At 54.5% G+C, this 14,600-nt stretch overlaps 1 protein-coding gene across 1 annotated transcript in view; it reads right to left on the reverse strand.

Moving 5' to 3' along the window:
- LOC139227066 (SH2B adapter protein 2) overlaps positions 1 to 14,600 on the reverse strand; it is a 123,953-nt gene that overhangs the window by 75,697 nt on the left and 33,656 nt on the right. The window contains exon 2 of the mRNA XM_070858140.1: positions 13,570 to 13,671. Within this exon, the coding sequence (XP_070714241.1) occupies positions 13,570 to 13,671 (102 nt within the window). The remainder of the gene's footprint in view (positions 1 to 13,569; positions 13,672 to 14,600) is intronic.

Here is a 14,600-nt window from a genome sequence, read left to right on the forward strand (position 1 = left end):
CCAGATTGGACTTGCACCAAAGGGGAGGCACAGCTGAGGCTGGCTGTGCTTTAGATACTCTACTTAACCAGCACTGTCCTAAATCTCGGATCACAGGCACTTTTCATGACCATTAACCCTTACCAACAGTGGCGGAGCTGGGTCTGGCCGACTGGGGGGGAATGAACTGAAGATTCAGCTGAGTTGGCAGTAAGACGCCTGAGGGGGAACGGGGAACGCCGGGGTACACTGTGTGGGGGCGAGGGGGGAGGGGAGAACGCCGGGGTACACTGTGTGGGGGCTGAGGGGGAACGGGGAACGCCGGGGTACACTGTGTGGGGGCGAGGGGGGAGGGGAGAACGCCGGGGTACACTGTGTGGGGGCTGAGGGGTAACGGGGAACGCCAGGGTACACTGTGTGGGGGCGAGGGGGGAGGGGAGAACGCCGGGGTACACTGTGTGGGGGCTGAGGGGGAACGGGGAACGCCGGGGTACACAGTGTGGGGGCTGAGGGGGAACGGGGAACGCCGGGGTACACTGTGTGGGGGCTGAGGGGGGAACGGGGAACGCCGGGGTACACAGTGTGGGACTGAGGGGGGAGGGGAGAACACCGGGGTACACAGTGTGGGACTGAGGGGGGAGGGGAGAACGCCAGGGTACACAGTGTGGGACTGAGGGGGGAGGGGAGAACGCCGGGGTACACAGTGTGGAACTGAGGGGGGGAACGGGGAACACCGGGGTACACAGTGTGGGGGCTGAGGGGGAACGGGGAACGCCGAGGTACACAGTGTGGGGGTGAGGGGGGAGGGGGAACGCCGGGGTACACAGTGTGGGGGCTGAGGGGGAACGGGGAACGCCGGGGTACACTGTGTGGGGGTGAGGGGGAACGGGGAACGCCGGGGTACATAGTGTGGGGGCGAGGGGGGAGGGGAGAACGCCGGGGTACACAGTGTGGGGGCGAGGGGGGAGGGGGGAACGCTGGGGTACACAGTGTGGGGGCTGAGGGGGAACGGGGAACACCGGGGTACACTGTGTGGGGGTGAGGGAGGAGGGGGAACGCCGGGGTACACTGTGTGGGGGTGAGGGAGGAGGGGGGAACGCCGGGGTACACAGTGTGGGGGCGAGGGGGGAGGGGAGAACGCCGGGGTACACAGTGTGGGGGCTGAGGGGGAAACGGGGAACGCCGGGGTACACAGTGTGGGGGCTGAGGGGGAACGGGGAACGCCAGGGTACACTGTGTGGGGGTGAGGGGGAACGGGGAACGCCGGGGTACATAGTGTGGGGGCGAGGGGGGAGGGGAGAACGCCGGGGTACACAGTGTGGGGGCTGAGGGGGAACGGGGAACACCGGGGTACACTGTGTGGGGGCGAGGGGGGAGGGGAGAACGCCGGGGTACACAGTGTGGGGGCTGAGGGGGAACGGGGAACACCAGGGTACACTGTGTGGGGGTGAGGGGGGAGGGGGGAACGCCGGGGTACACAGTGTGGGGGCTGAGGGGGAACGGGGAACACCGGGGTACACTGTGTGGGGGTGAGGGAGGAGGGGGGAACGCCGGGGTACACTGTGTGGGGGTGAGGGAGGAGGGGGGAACGCCGGGGTACACAGTGTGGGGGCGAGGGGGGAGGGGAGAACGCCGGGGTACACAGTGTGGGGGCTGAGGGGGAAACGGGGAACGCCGGGGTACACTGTGTGGGGGTGAGGGGGAACGGGGAACGCCGGGTTACATAGTGTGGGGGCGAGGGGGAGGGGAGAACGCCGGGGTACACAGTGTGGGACTGAGGGGGAAACGGGGAACGCCGGGGTACACAGTGTGGGGGCTGAGGGGGAACGGAGAACGCCGGGGTACACAGTGTGGGACTGAGGGGGGAGGGGAGAACGCCGGGGTACACAGTGTGGGGGCTGAGGGGGAACGGGGAACGCCGGGGTACACAGTGTGGGGCTGAGGGGGGAGGGGAGAACGCCGGGGTACACAGTGTGGGACTGAGGGGGGAGGGGAGAACGCCGGGGTACACAGTGTGGGGCTGAGGGGGGAGGGGAAACGCCGGGGTACACAGTGTGGGGCTGAGGGGGAATGGGGAACGCCGGGGTACACAGTGTGGGGCTGAGGGGGGAGGGGAGAACGCCGGGGTACACAGTGTGGGGGTGAGGGGGGAGGGGAGAATGCCGGGGTACACAGTGTGGGGCTGAGGGGGGAGGGGAGAACGCCGGGGTACACAGTGTGGGGCTGAGGGGGGAGGGGAGAACGCCGGGGTACACAGTATGGGGGCGAGGGGGGAGGGTGGAACGCCGGGGTACACAGTGTGGGGGTGAGGGGGAACAGGGAACGCCGGGGTACACAGTGTGGGACTGAGGGGGGAGGGGAGAACGCCGGGGTACACTGTGTGGGACTGAGGGGGGAGGGGAGAACGTCAGGGTACACAGTGTGGGGCTGAGGGGGGAGGGGAGAACGTCAGGATACACAGTGTGGGGGCGATAGGGGAGGGGAGAACGCCGGGGTACACAGTGTGGAACTGAGGGGGGGAACGGGGAACACCGGGGTACACAGTGTGGGGGCTGAGGGGGAACGGGGAACGCCGAGGTACACAGTGTGGGGGTGAGGGGGGAGGGGGAACGCCGGGGTACACAGTGTGGGGGCTGAGGGGGAACAGGGAACGCCGGGGTACACTGTGTGGGGGTGAGGGGGAACGGGGAACGCCGGGGTACATAGTGTGGGGGCGAGGGGGGAGGGGAGAACGCCGGGGTACACAGTGTGGGGGCGAGGGGGGAGGGGGGAACGCCGGGGTACACAGTGTGGGGGCTGAGGGGGAACGGGGAACACCGGGGTACACTGTGTGGGGGTGAGGGAGGAGGGGGGAACGCCGGGGTACACTGTGTGGGGGTGAGGGAGGAGGGGGGAACGCCGGGGTACACAGTGTGGGGGCGAGGGGGGAGGGGAGAACGCCGGGGTACACAGTGTGGGGGCTGAGGGGGAAACGGGGAACGCCGGGGTACACAGTGTGGGGGCTGAGGGGGAACGGGGAACGCCGGGGTACACTGTGTGGGGGTGAGGGGGAACGGGGAACGCCGGGGTACATAGTGTGGGGGCGAGGGGGGAGGGGAGAACGCCGGGGTACACAGTGTGGGGGCGAGGGGGGAGGGGAGAACGCCGGGGTACACAGTGTGGGGGCTGAGGGGGAAACGGGGAACGCCGGGGTACACTGTGTGGGGGTGAGGGGGAACGGGGAACGCCGGGGTACATAGTGTGGGGGCGAGGGGGAGGGGAGAACGCCGGGGTACACAGTGTGGGACTGAGGGGGAAACGGGGAACGCCGGGGTACACAGTGTGGGGGCTGAGGGGGAACGGAGAACGCCGGGGTACACAGTGTGGGACTGAGGGGGGAGGGGAGAACGCCGGGGTACACAGTGTGGGGGCTGAGGGGGAACGGGGAACGCCGGGGTACACAGTGTGGGGCTGAGGGGGGAGGGGAGAACGCCGGGGTACACAGTGTGGGGCTGAGGGGGGAGGGGAGAACGCCGGGGTACACAATGTGGGGGTGAGGGGGGAGGGGAGAACGCCGGGGTACACAGTGTGGGACTGAGGGGGGAGGGGAGAACGCCGGGGTACACAGTGTGGGGCTGAGGGGGGAGGGGAAACGCCGGGGTACACAGTGTGGGGCTGAGGGGGAATGGGGAACGCCGGGGTACACAGTGTGGGGCTGAGGGGGGAGGGGAGAACGCCGGGGTACACAGTGTGGGGGTGAGGGGGAAGGGGAGAATGCCGGGGTACACAGTGTGGGGCTGAGGGGGGAGGGGAGAACGCCGGGGTACACAGTGTGGGGCTGAGGGGGGAGGGGAGAACGCCGGGGTACACAGTATGGGGGCGAGGGGGGAGGGTGGAACGCCGGGGTACACAGTGTGGGGGTGAGGGGGAACGGGGAACGCCGGGGTACACAGTGTGGGACTGAGGGGGGAGGGGAGAACGCCGGGGTACACTGTGTGGGACTGAGGGGGGAGGGGAGAACGTCAGGGTACACAGTGTGGGGCTGAGGGGGGAGGGGAGAACGTCAGGATACACAGTGTGGGGGCGATAGGGGAGGGGAGAAAGTCAGGGTACACAGTGTGGGGGCAGAGAGGGGAACGGGGAATGCTGGAGTACACAGTGTGGGGGCGAGGGGGGAGGGGAGAACGCCGGGGTACACAGTGTGGGGTCGAGGGGGGAGCCACACTGGGCTCAACCTGGAGGCCAAAGGCAGGTGGATCCTGGGAGCAAAATGGAGTAGTCACTCAAAGCCGAGTTAGCAGATCGCAAAATGTTTACAGGAGGTCATGATGCCGCCACTGGTTCTGCCAGTACTGAGCAAGGATGATTATTTAACGGAAAAAGCCAGCATTGTATTGACATGGTCCAGAAGTGGCAATGTGGCATCCATGCTGCATGGATGAATTTGAAGGAACTCACTCTCAGCATTGCGTCGTGTCTCTGCCTAAACTGTCCAAGTGGGCTCAAATAAAAGTAGAAATAAAAAGGAATTGGGCTGATGCCAGATGCACGATTCTCAGAAACTGCAACCTAAGGAGAGCCCTCTGATTGAGTGCATGTGTCAGGTATCTGTCCACACACTGAACATAAGAACATAAGAAGTAGGAGCAGGAGTCAGACATATGACTCTTCGAGCCTGCTCCGCCATTCAATAAGATCATGGCTGATCTTTGACCTCAACTCCACTTTCCTGCCTGATCTCCATATCCCTCGATCCCCCTTGACTCCAAAAATCTATCGATCTCAGCCTTCAATATACTCAACAGCTGAGCATCCACAGCCCTCTGGGGCAGAGAATTCCAAAGATTTACCACCCTCTGCGTGAAGACGTTTCTCCTCATCTCAGTCCTAAATGGCCGACCCCTTATCCTGAGACTGTGACCCCTAGTTCTAGACTCTCCAGCCCGGGGGAAACAATCTCTCAGCATCTACCCTGTCAATCCCCTTCAGAATCTTGTATGTTTCAATGAGATCACCTCTCATTCTTCTAAACTCCAGAAAGTATCGGCCTAATCTACTCAATCTCTCCTCATAGGACAGCCCCCTCATCCCAGGAATCAATCCAGTGAACCTTTGTTGAACTGTCTCTAAGATAAGGGGACCAAAACTGCGCACAGTACTCGAGGTGTGGTCTCACCAAGGCCCTGTACAATTGTAGTAAGACTTCCTTACTCTTGTACTCCAACCCCCGTGCAATAAAGGCCAACATACCATTTGCCTTCCTAATTGCTTGCTGTACCTGCATGCTAGCTTTCTGTGTTTCCTATATGAGGACACCTAAATCTCTCCGAACATCAACATTTAATAGTATTTTAAAAATATTCTGTTTTTCTATTCTTCCTATCAAAGTGAATAACCTCACATTTCCCCACATTATACTCCACCCACCACCTTATTGCCCACTCACTGAACCTGTCCAAATCCCTTTGCAGGCTGTGTGTCCTCCTCACAGCTTGCTTTCCCACCTAGCTTTGTATCAGCAGCAAACTTGGATACACTGCACTCGGTCCCTTCATCAAAGTCATTATACAGACTGTAAATAGCTGAGTCCCCAGCACTGATCCTCTAGTCACAGCCTGCCAACCTGAAAATTACACATTTATTCCTACTTTCTGTTTCCTGCCTGTTAACAAATCCTCAATCGATGCTAATATATTACCCCCAACTCCTGAAGGAGACTTTTAAGGTCATGGAAAAGCGATCCCATTATAAATCACAAAGAGAGCTGAGGGCAGTTACCCTGCTCTAGGATGCCCCGAGGAAGCTGCATCAAATATCAATTTATTACCAGTCAATCTCCGTGGTGTTACTCAGGAGGAGTAAAGTGGGGCGATTGGACCTGCACATCTCCTCATTTTAAAGTCATACATTGTGTTTTTTATATACAGTACTTTAATTTTATATCATTTATTGTATAATAGTAACATGTGTAGCAGAGTAGAGTTGCTTGGAGCACGGGAGTTTCTCTGCAGTGTGGTGAGATGCTAGACTGAGGCACTGCAGCAGCACCACTGGTGGGAGGCTGTAATTACAGCCACAGGTTTTAGAATGGGAACAAGGGACACAAAAGCTTGATAAAACATGATAACAGAGTAAAGTTTTGCAGCCAAGAAGTGATTGCAAACACAAGATTTATAGTACATTATTGTTCCCTTGGCATTACACACAGAGGGTTTTAATTTGATTATCGCCCATTTTCAGGCACTTCGCAGCCTCCTTAGGTCCTGTAATGGCGGGCAGGAAGCGCGTGCACACCTCCGATTGCGCCGGCTGCCATATTGGGTAAGGGCAAACAAGAGGTGTCCTTTACCCACACCTGGATCAGGCATTAATCCCTTTACATATTCAAATAAAGATCCTAACGCCTGCTGCAGCTCCCCACTGCAACTTTGGTTTGCCCCGATCACACTCAGGGAAACCAAACCTAAACATCCCATAAATAAACAAAAGCATGTACTTACCATCTCCATCCCAATCGTAGTCACTCCCAATCCCAAGACCCCAAACCTCTGACCACCCTCCCTCCCAACTGCGTGATCATTCCTCCGAGGCCCCTTCTGCAGACACCGACCCCTCCATCAACAGCCTCTGGACTTACCTGTACCCAAGCTCACACATGGCCCATACTGGAGGGTCCCACCCCCACCTGCTGCCCCACTCCATGGTGCCCACTGTCTGGGGCTTCTCTGACCACACCATTAATAACTCTGAGGGGGGGGACTGAAGTTAACCCCCGCCGCGCTCTCTTACTGTCTCCACATTGCTAATTCTCTCTGTCCCTCTTCTTTTGCTTCTGTCTCTTTTGTCCTCTTCCCGGCTGTTTCTCTCTCCTTCACATTTCTCTCTTTTTCTTTTCTTATAGCCATTTGGCTCAGAGTAGTGGGTGGCATAAGAACATAAGAACATAAGAACATAAGAATTAGGAACAGGAGTAGGCCATCTAGCCCCTCGAGCCTGCTCCGCCATTCAATAAGATCATGGCTGATCTGGTCGTGGACTCAGCTCCACTTACCCGCCCTCTCCTCGTAACCCTTAATTCCCTTATTGCTTAAAAATCTATCTATCTTTGACTTGAAAACATTCAATGAGCTAGCCTCAACTGCTTCCTTGGGCAGAGAATTCCACAGATTCACAACCCTCTGGGAGAAGAAATTCTTTCTCAACTCGGTTTTAAATTGGCTCCTCCGTATTTTGAGGCTGTGCCCCCTAGTTCTAGTCTCCCCTACCAATGAAACAACCTCTCTGCCTCTATCTTGTCTATCCCTTTCATGATTTTAAATGTTTCTATAAGATCACCCCTCATCCTTCTGAACTCCGAGTAAAGACCCAGTCTACTCAATCTATCATCATAAGGTAACCCCCTCATTTCTGGAATCAGCCTAGTGAATCATCTCTGTACCCCTTCCAAAGCTAGTATATCCTTCCTTAAGTAAGGTGACCAAAACTGCACGCAGTACTCCAGGTGCGGCCTTACCAATACCTTATACAGTTGCAGCAGGACCTCCCTGCTTTTGTACTCCATCCCTCTCGCAATGAAGGCCAACATTCCATTCACCTTCCTGATTACCTGCTGCACCTGCAAACTAACCTTTTGGGATTCATGCACAAGGACCCCCAGGTCCCTCTGCACCACAGCATGTTGTAATTTCTCCTCATTCTGTTTTTCTGTTTTTTTTCCCAAGGTGGATGACCTCACACTTTCCGACATTGTATTCCATCTGCCAAACTTTAGCCCATTTGCTTAACCTATCCAAATCTCCTTGCAGCCTCTCTGAGTCCTCTACACAACCCGCTTTCCCACTAATCTTAGTGTCATCTGCAAATTTTGTTGCACTACACTCTGTCCCCTCTTCTAGGTCATCTATGTATATTGTAAACAGTTGTGGTCCCAGCACCGATCCCTGTGGCACACCACTAACCACTGATTTCCAACCGGAAAAGGACCCATTTATCCTGACTCTCTGCATGATGTGGTGAGGGGGAGAAAGAAGCCATTAATGGATGCAGGCTGTGTTTAGAGGGAAAATGTGACCCTAAGTGGTTCCCTTCCCAACCTTTCCCTAATGACTCGTGCTTTTGCCTAATCGTTCTCTATTATCTCCCTACCTTTCCCGGGCCATCTGACCAGCCTACACCCACCATAAACTCAGATCACACAAACTTCTGCTACCCATGTCCTAGCCTGCAAAGACAATGTCCTCTTAAACCTACATCGATTTCCTGTCCCCCCAATACCGCAAATTTAAACTTCTCATCCTTGTGATCAAATCCATCCATGGCCCTACCTATCTATGTAACCTCCTCCAGCTCTACAACACACTCAGTTCTCTCTGTTCTTTATCAGTTGCCTAAGTCCCAAGAATTTACATCCTACCATCCTAAAACTCTCCACCTCCTCTCCTCCTTTAAGACATTCCTTAAAAACTTCTCTTTAACCAAGTTTTTGATCATCTCTGCTATTACCTCCTTTGGTTCTGTTATGTATGCATGTAAACCTTACCAAAATGTAAGACTTGCCACTAGGGGGCACACCTGTGGGAGACCTAAGGGTCACCTGTGCACCCTGCGGCAAGCAGGTATAAAAGGTGATTCACCATGCTGCTTCCTCACTCTGGAGTCTGAATAAAGAGACTAAGGTCCCAACAGTTTGAGCTTGCGATATAGTCCTGTGGATTTATTCTCAACATAACAAATTGGCGACGAGTAACGGATCATGAACTTTCACGCGGCAATGGCTGCCGTTGATATTCTTGAGAGATTTGTCGAGGGTGATGATTGGGAAGCCTTCGTTGAGCGCCTCGACCAGTACTTTGTGGCCAACGAATTGGACATGGCTGAAACAGATCAAGCGCAGGGCGATTCTCCTCAGGGCGCAGGACGTTGTGGGTCATCGGTATATGGCCTCCTTAAAAATTTGCTGGCACCGGTCAAACTAACGAACAAATCTTACGCAGAGCTGTGTACACTGGCTAAGGAACACCTCAAGCCAAAGGAGAGCATCCTGATGGCCAGGTACCGATTTTATACGCACCGTCACTCCGAGGGCCAGAACGTGGCGAGTTTTGTCACCGACCTAAGACGCCTTGCGGGGCAGTGCGAATTTGCAGGATCCTTGGGGGAAATGTTGCGGGACTTTTTCGTGCTTGGAATTGGCCACGAGGTCATCCTTCGCAAACTGCTATCTGCCGAATCCCTAGATCTGAGCAAGGTCATCCCGATAGCCCAAGGCTTCATATCCACGAGCGATAACACGAACAGATATCTTCACAGAATCGAAGCTCACCAACAAACACCGTGCACAAAACAATGTTTGCAGCAAGCAGAACGGCACAGGGCAGGGCCCAACTGATTGCAGAGGCCAGACCTAGGCCTAGAGTGACTCAGAGCCCGCCATGGGGCGTGAATGCATATCCATTAGCACCATGTTGGCGCTGCAGGGGCAGCCATGGAGCTCATCAATGTCGATTCAGTCCTGTGTGCAAGGGCTGTGGAACAATGGGGCACCTCCAGCGAATGTGCAAACGATCTCTGACTCATCACGTGGCAGAGTCAGGAGAGGATGACCGATCCAGCAAGGATCACGCTGAACGAGCAGGAGAGGCAACTGAACCTGAGGATGAAGAGGAAGTATATGAGATAGACACCTTCACCGCCAAAAGCCCTCCGATAATGTTAAAAGTTGAATTTAACGGCACTCCAGTCTCCATGGAACTGGACACGGGGGCGAGTCAATCAGTTATGAGCCAGAAGGCATTTGAGAGGCTGTGGGGCAATGAAGCACAGCGATTGAAGCTGGTCCCAATTCAGGCAAAGCTGCGCACCTACACCAAGGAACTGATACCAGTTATTGGTAGTGCGGACATAAGAGTATTCCATGAGGGAGCGGAGCACGATTTACAACTGTGGATTGTTTCAGATGATGGGCCAACGGTGCTTGGCAGGAGGTGGATGGGAGAGATTCGATGGAATTGGGAAGACCTCTGCGTACCTTCTCCAGCAAACGAGGTCTCCCCTTTTCAAAGGCGGGAGCAAACCCCCACCTTCAACTGAACCAGGCATCGAAGTGCAGATCCATTTGCAGATCCCCGAGGCACAGGCCGCTCATCACAACCAGGAGGAGGTGAAGTTCAACCAAGCAGCGGTACAGGGGCGGTACCCACCACCCGAAGCCGACGACCTCTTCGTGACGATGGAACAGACTCCAGGTCGACCATGCGGTGTGGGACTCCGGCCAAAATGATCCAAAGGCGTCTTCCCGACGCCAGAGGTCAAATCCTTAGGGAGGAAGATCGCGGCAGTCGGCATCACGGATACGGATGAGAGGGCACCCAATCCATGGGACGAGAGAGCTTCCAGACCCCGGGAGGTCGCCGCAATGGAATGGAGGAATACGTCGCCCAGCAAGGAAGATGATTGGGTTTGGGGCAAAGGTAAAGTGGTGGCCGCTGTGAGGGCCAGGAACCCACAACACTCCAATAAATTGTATGCACTATGTAACCCATGTGAGTGGTCTTTCGCGGCCAATGATGTACCATTGTATGGAGTTGGGGGTACCGTACAACAAGCCAAAGTAGCAGGCGAACACCAACCGGTTGTATGTGATCCTGACAAAGTATTTGTAACAAGTGATGTGTTATCACACCGGGTCGGTGTGTTGTACAGCAAGCCAAAGTAGCGGGCAAACCCCAAACGGTTGTATATGTATTTAACAAAGTATTCGTAGCAAGTGAGATGTTACCGCACAGGGTCGGGAGTGTTGTGCAGCAAGCAAAAGTAGCGGGCGAGCCCCAAACGATTGAACATTTATCAAATAAGTTAAACAAAACAGCAGCCTGTGTTCAGGGGACCAAAGAGACGTACCAAAGAGTGTCCCAATGTGTGCTCGAGTCAGATAAGCTGCTCATCCCACAAGCTTAGGAGAGCAGAGGCATCATTATCGATGCATTGTTTCGAGAAGGCCTAACACTGTCTATGCACTGTAACATGTTCCACCATGAGCTAGGCACTGAGAACGGCAGTAATGCCCTCAGTTGGCTACCGTTGCCCAGCACCGGGGTGGAAATGGCACAGCCTGCAGACCCACTCACGGTCGTGGAAGTGCTTGAAAGCGAGGTGTTAACCATAACAACTCCCCAGCTTAGGACCTGGGCCAGCCAGGATCCCACATTAACGCCTGCCAAAGGTGAACTGCTAGACGGCATGTGGCAACCTATCTGTCGCAGAGACAAAAGACCCATCCTACGTTGCAAAGTAAGGCAGGGCAGCTACACACAGTCGGTGGTCAGGAGCCCCCATACTACGGTCCAGAGTCCACGGGGATCACTAGGCCTCCCGCCACTACCAAAAGTCTCAAGGCCATTGCAGCCACCCTGGGCTTGCCAGACCTCAGGGTCAGCTTCCAAATCACTAAACCTAGCACCACGCGTGTCATGGTAGACTCCCTACAGACCCGGCTATCCTGGGTGCTACGCAGTCACCAGACAGAATCACTCAGAACCGAGCCTTCCGTATGCCATCAGCAGAGAATGCACCATGATCACACAGCCCCTCCACGTGACATCAGAATAAGTGATGTAGACCATGTTCAGGTCCCCAGTTGGGCCGCTAGCACCGCGTTAGCCAACGGGGGGTACGGAGCGTTTGTGAAACCATGTACTGGGCAAATGAGTAAAGCATTTGGACAAGACCAATCTGCGAACAACAGATAACCAGGAACCACTGTGAAAGGACCTAGCCCCCAGCGACCCACTAACACGATCAACTTCGCCATCAACCCACGAGGATGAACCCATCACGTCAGGACTTCAACCCAGGCGATCGACCCGGTGACACAGGGCACCAGATTACAAATAACTTGCACATAAGACTTTGGGGGGGAGTGATGTTATGCATGCATGTAAACCTTACCACAATGTAAGATTTGCTTCTAGCGGGGACACCTGTGGGAGACCTAAAGGTCACCTGTGCACCCTGGGGCAAGCAGGTATAAAAGGTGATTCACCATGCTGCTTCCCCACTCTGGGGTCTGAATACAGAGATATAGTCCAGCAGATTTATTCTGAACATAATAGGTTCACTGTCCTATTTTCCTAATGTTTCCTATTTTCTCATTTCCTCACACATACACTCACAGACACAGAGTTTTAATTAAAAAAATAGAAACATTGTGAGCATTACATGCGCTGCGTGGAAGTTGTCAGTGTGTCGGCACAGGTCCGTGATGGTGGGGGTCAGTCCCATGTTAATGGAGCTTGGCACACATTGGACAGAATCGTGTCCATGCTCTGCACAAGCCTCGAGATCAGTTGGAGCCGGACTCCTTGATGCTCCGCGATATTGTGCACAAGCTCATCAGTAGGCGGCCCAGAGCACCCGGCAGTTCCCGATGTATCAGCCTTCTCGGTCACTGCTAAAACTCAGCATCCGAGTCTCCCGCAGCAGAACTAGTCTGTGGTCTCACCTCCTGGTGAGCTGGCACCTGTCACCCTGCCCCAACTCCTCAGCACGTGCCTGGTGAGTCACAATCAGTAAATCCCTCCTCAAACCTGGCCTCTAAAGTCTGTGTGGTGTCAGTTTCTGAGCTGGTGCTTGCGAGGGTCAGATTGAGTGATGATGCAACTTCCTGAAGTCCTCATCCTCCACTCCCACATTCTCAGCAGCTTAAATGAAAGGAAAGGGAAAGGATTGGCTTATAGTAAGCGGGGTGAGTGTGTGAGTGTGAGGAGAAGGGGACACCATGTGTAGTACAGTGACTGCAGGAGAGTGAAGGGTAGAGGGGGAGTGGAGTCCTTTGAGTGGTATGGGTCTTGTGTGAGGCTGTAAGTGGTGCAACTGTGAGCAAAGAGCAGTATTCTTACCTTAACAAACCTAGTTAGATTATTGCATTTCTTCCAGCATTACAGCCATGTCCTGGGAGCAACGCTTCTGGCATTCATATGCTCTGCAATTTCTTCCCATTGTCTCCTGTGTTGATACCTGGAGGGCTTCCTGTCCTTTGGGTGGAAGAGGGTATTCCTCCTTTTCTCCACTGCCAGCACAAGGTCCTCTAAGGCAGCGTTAGAGAACCTGGCTGCCCTCTCATGAGTTGCTTCAGCCATATCTTCACTCAGAACGGTTTCCCTGGTGTGTGCAGCCAGAATGCACCTTCACTTTAAGAGGTGCTGGCTGTCTTTAAATGGCGTCATAAATGCCCGATATCTGCCCCCCCACCCCCGCCGCTCCCACCGACCCCATGGGGATTCCAGCCATGATTGAACTTCTAGGCCAATCAACTATAAAATTATAATAGAACTAAATGTCTTACAAGCAGGAAATACATAAATATATACATGCCAAAACACGCAACGTTGTAAATTCACATTGAAGAAAAAGTTGAGGAGCAATGCCAAGGGGGAATCACTAATTATGCAATGAGCAGTAATTAAAGCTGTACGGCATTACGTGGTGTGATTGCTCATCACCGCGGTGCGAGGGCTTCCTGTCCTCTGGGTGGAAGAGGATGTTCCACCCAGAGGGGCCCAGAAGCCTCTGCTCAGTCCCACCATCAGCCTTCACCCCAAGTGCCACGCTTACCTTCAGCACGAAGGTGTTGTCTTTGTCCGGCATTTCCAGAGGCATCGTAGTCCTGACTTCCACGATGGCAGAGAGCGGGATGCTGACTCTGGGCTTTGTAGACTGTCAAGGAAAGGAACAGATTATTGAGGGTGACTGATTACAGCAAAGCATGTGGCAGAGATCAGACGCTGGCCAAGCAATGGTTTCTCGTGGTGTTACTGTGGAGCTCAGCCCAGACCACCTTAACTGAGGGTAAATCCCACTCTGACTCTATGCTCTCAGTTACACCACATACAGCCTCACTGGTCACAAGATTCACATTTTAAACAGCTGTCTTCTCATTCAAATTCATTAACTGTAAAGTCCTGACCCTGCAGTACAGACTTACACGAGGCACATGTTGAAGTCAAGGTCACTCTGGACCTGCACCTTTATTTCACAGCTCTCAAGTGCCACACTTGCCTGAGACCTGCCTTTATATACCTGTGTGGAACAGGTATGCAGTGTCTCCTGCAAGTGCACCCCTGGTGGTAAAGTATGCTTGTGGTTACAGGTCGTATCTAGTTACAGTCATGTATAGCATGGTAAGATAGTTATATACAGTAATGTGAGATACATGACATCACCCTCCCCCAAGGTCTTATTGTCTTTATAGATTCAATCTCTCAGGTGGTCTACGCTCTCGCGTGGAGCATCTTAGTTGTGGTTCAGTTGTTTGCCTTGGTGCCTGTTTTTCTTTCGGTGTGATTGTTGGTATCTCGCCTGGGCTGTCTGTTTCATTCAGTATGATTGCTGGTATCTCGCCTGGGCTGTCTGTTGAGACTGCCCTTTCCTCAGGTCATTCCCTCTGTCTGTCCACCAGGTGTGGTGTGAGTTCCACATTGTAGTCTGCCTCTGGTTCTGCAGTGTTGTTGGTGAATCTACTTTTTACTTGGTCTACATGCCTCCGGCAGGTTTGGCCATTGACCATTTGTACAGCCAGTAGCCTGTTTCCTTCCTTGCCTGTTACTGTCCCTGCAAGCCATTTGGGAACCCTGCCATAGTTTAGC

Source organism: Pristiophorus japonicus, chromosome 16 (genome assembly GCF_044704955.1).
Source record: "Pristiophorus japonicus isolate sPriJap1 chromosome 16, sPriJap1.hap1, whole genome shotgun sequence".
In the NCBI taxonomy this organism is placed as follows: Eukaryota; Metazoa; Chordata; class Chondrichthyes; family Pristiophoridae; genus Pristiophorus; species Pristiophorus japonicus.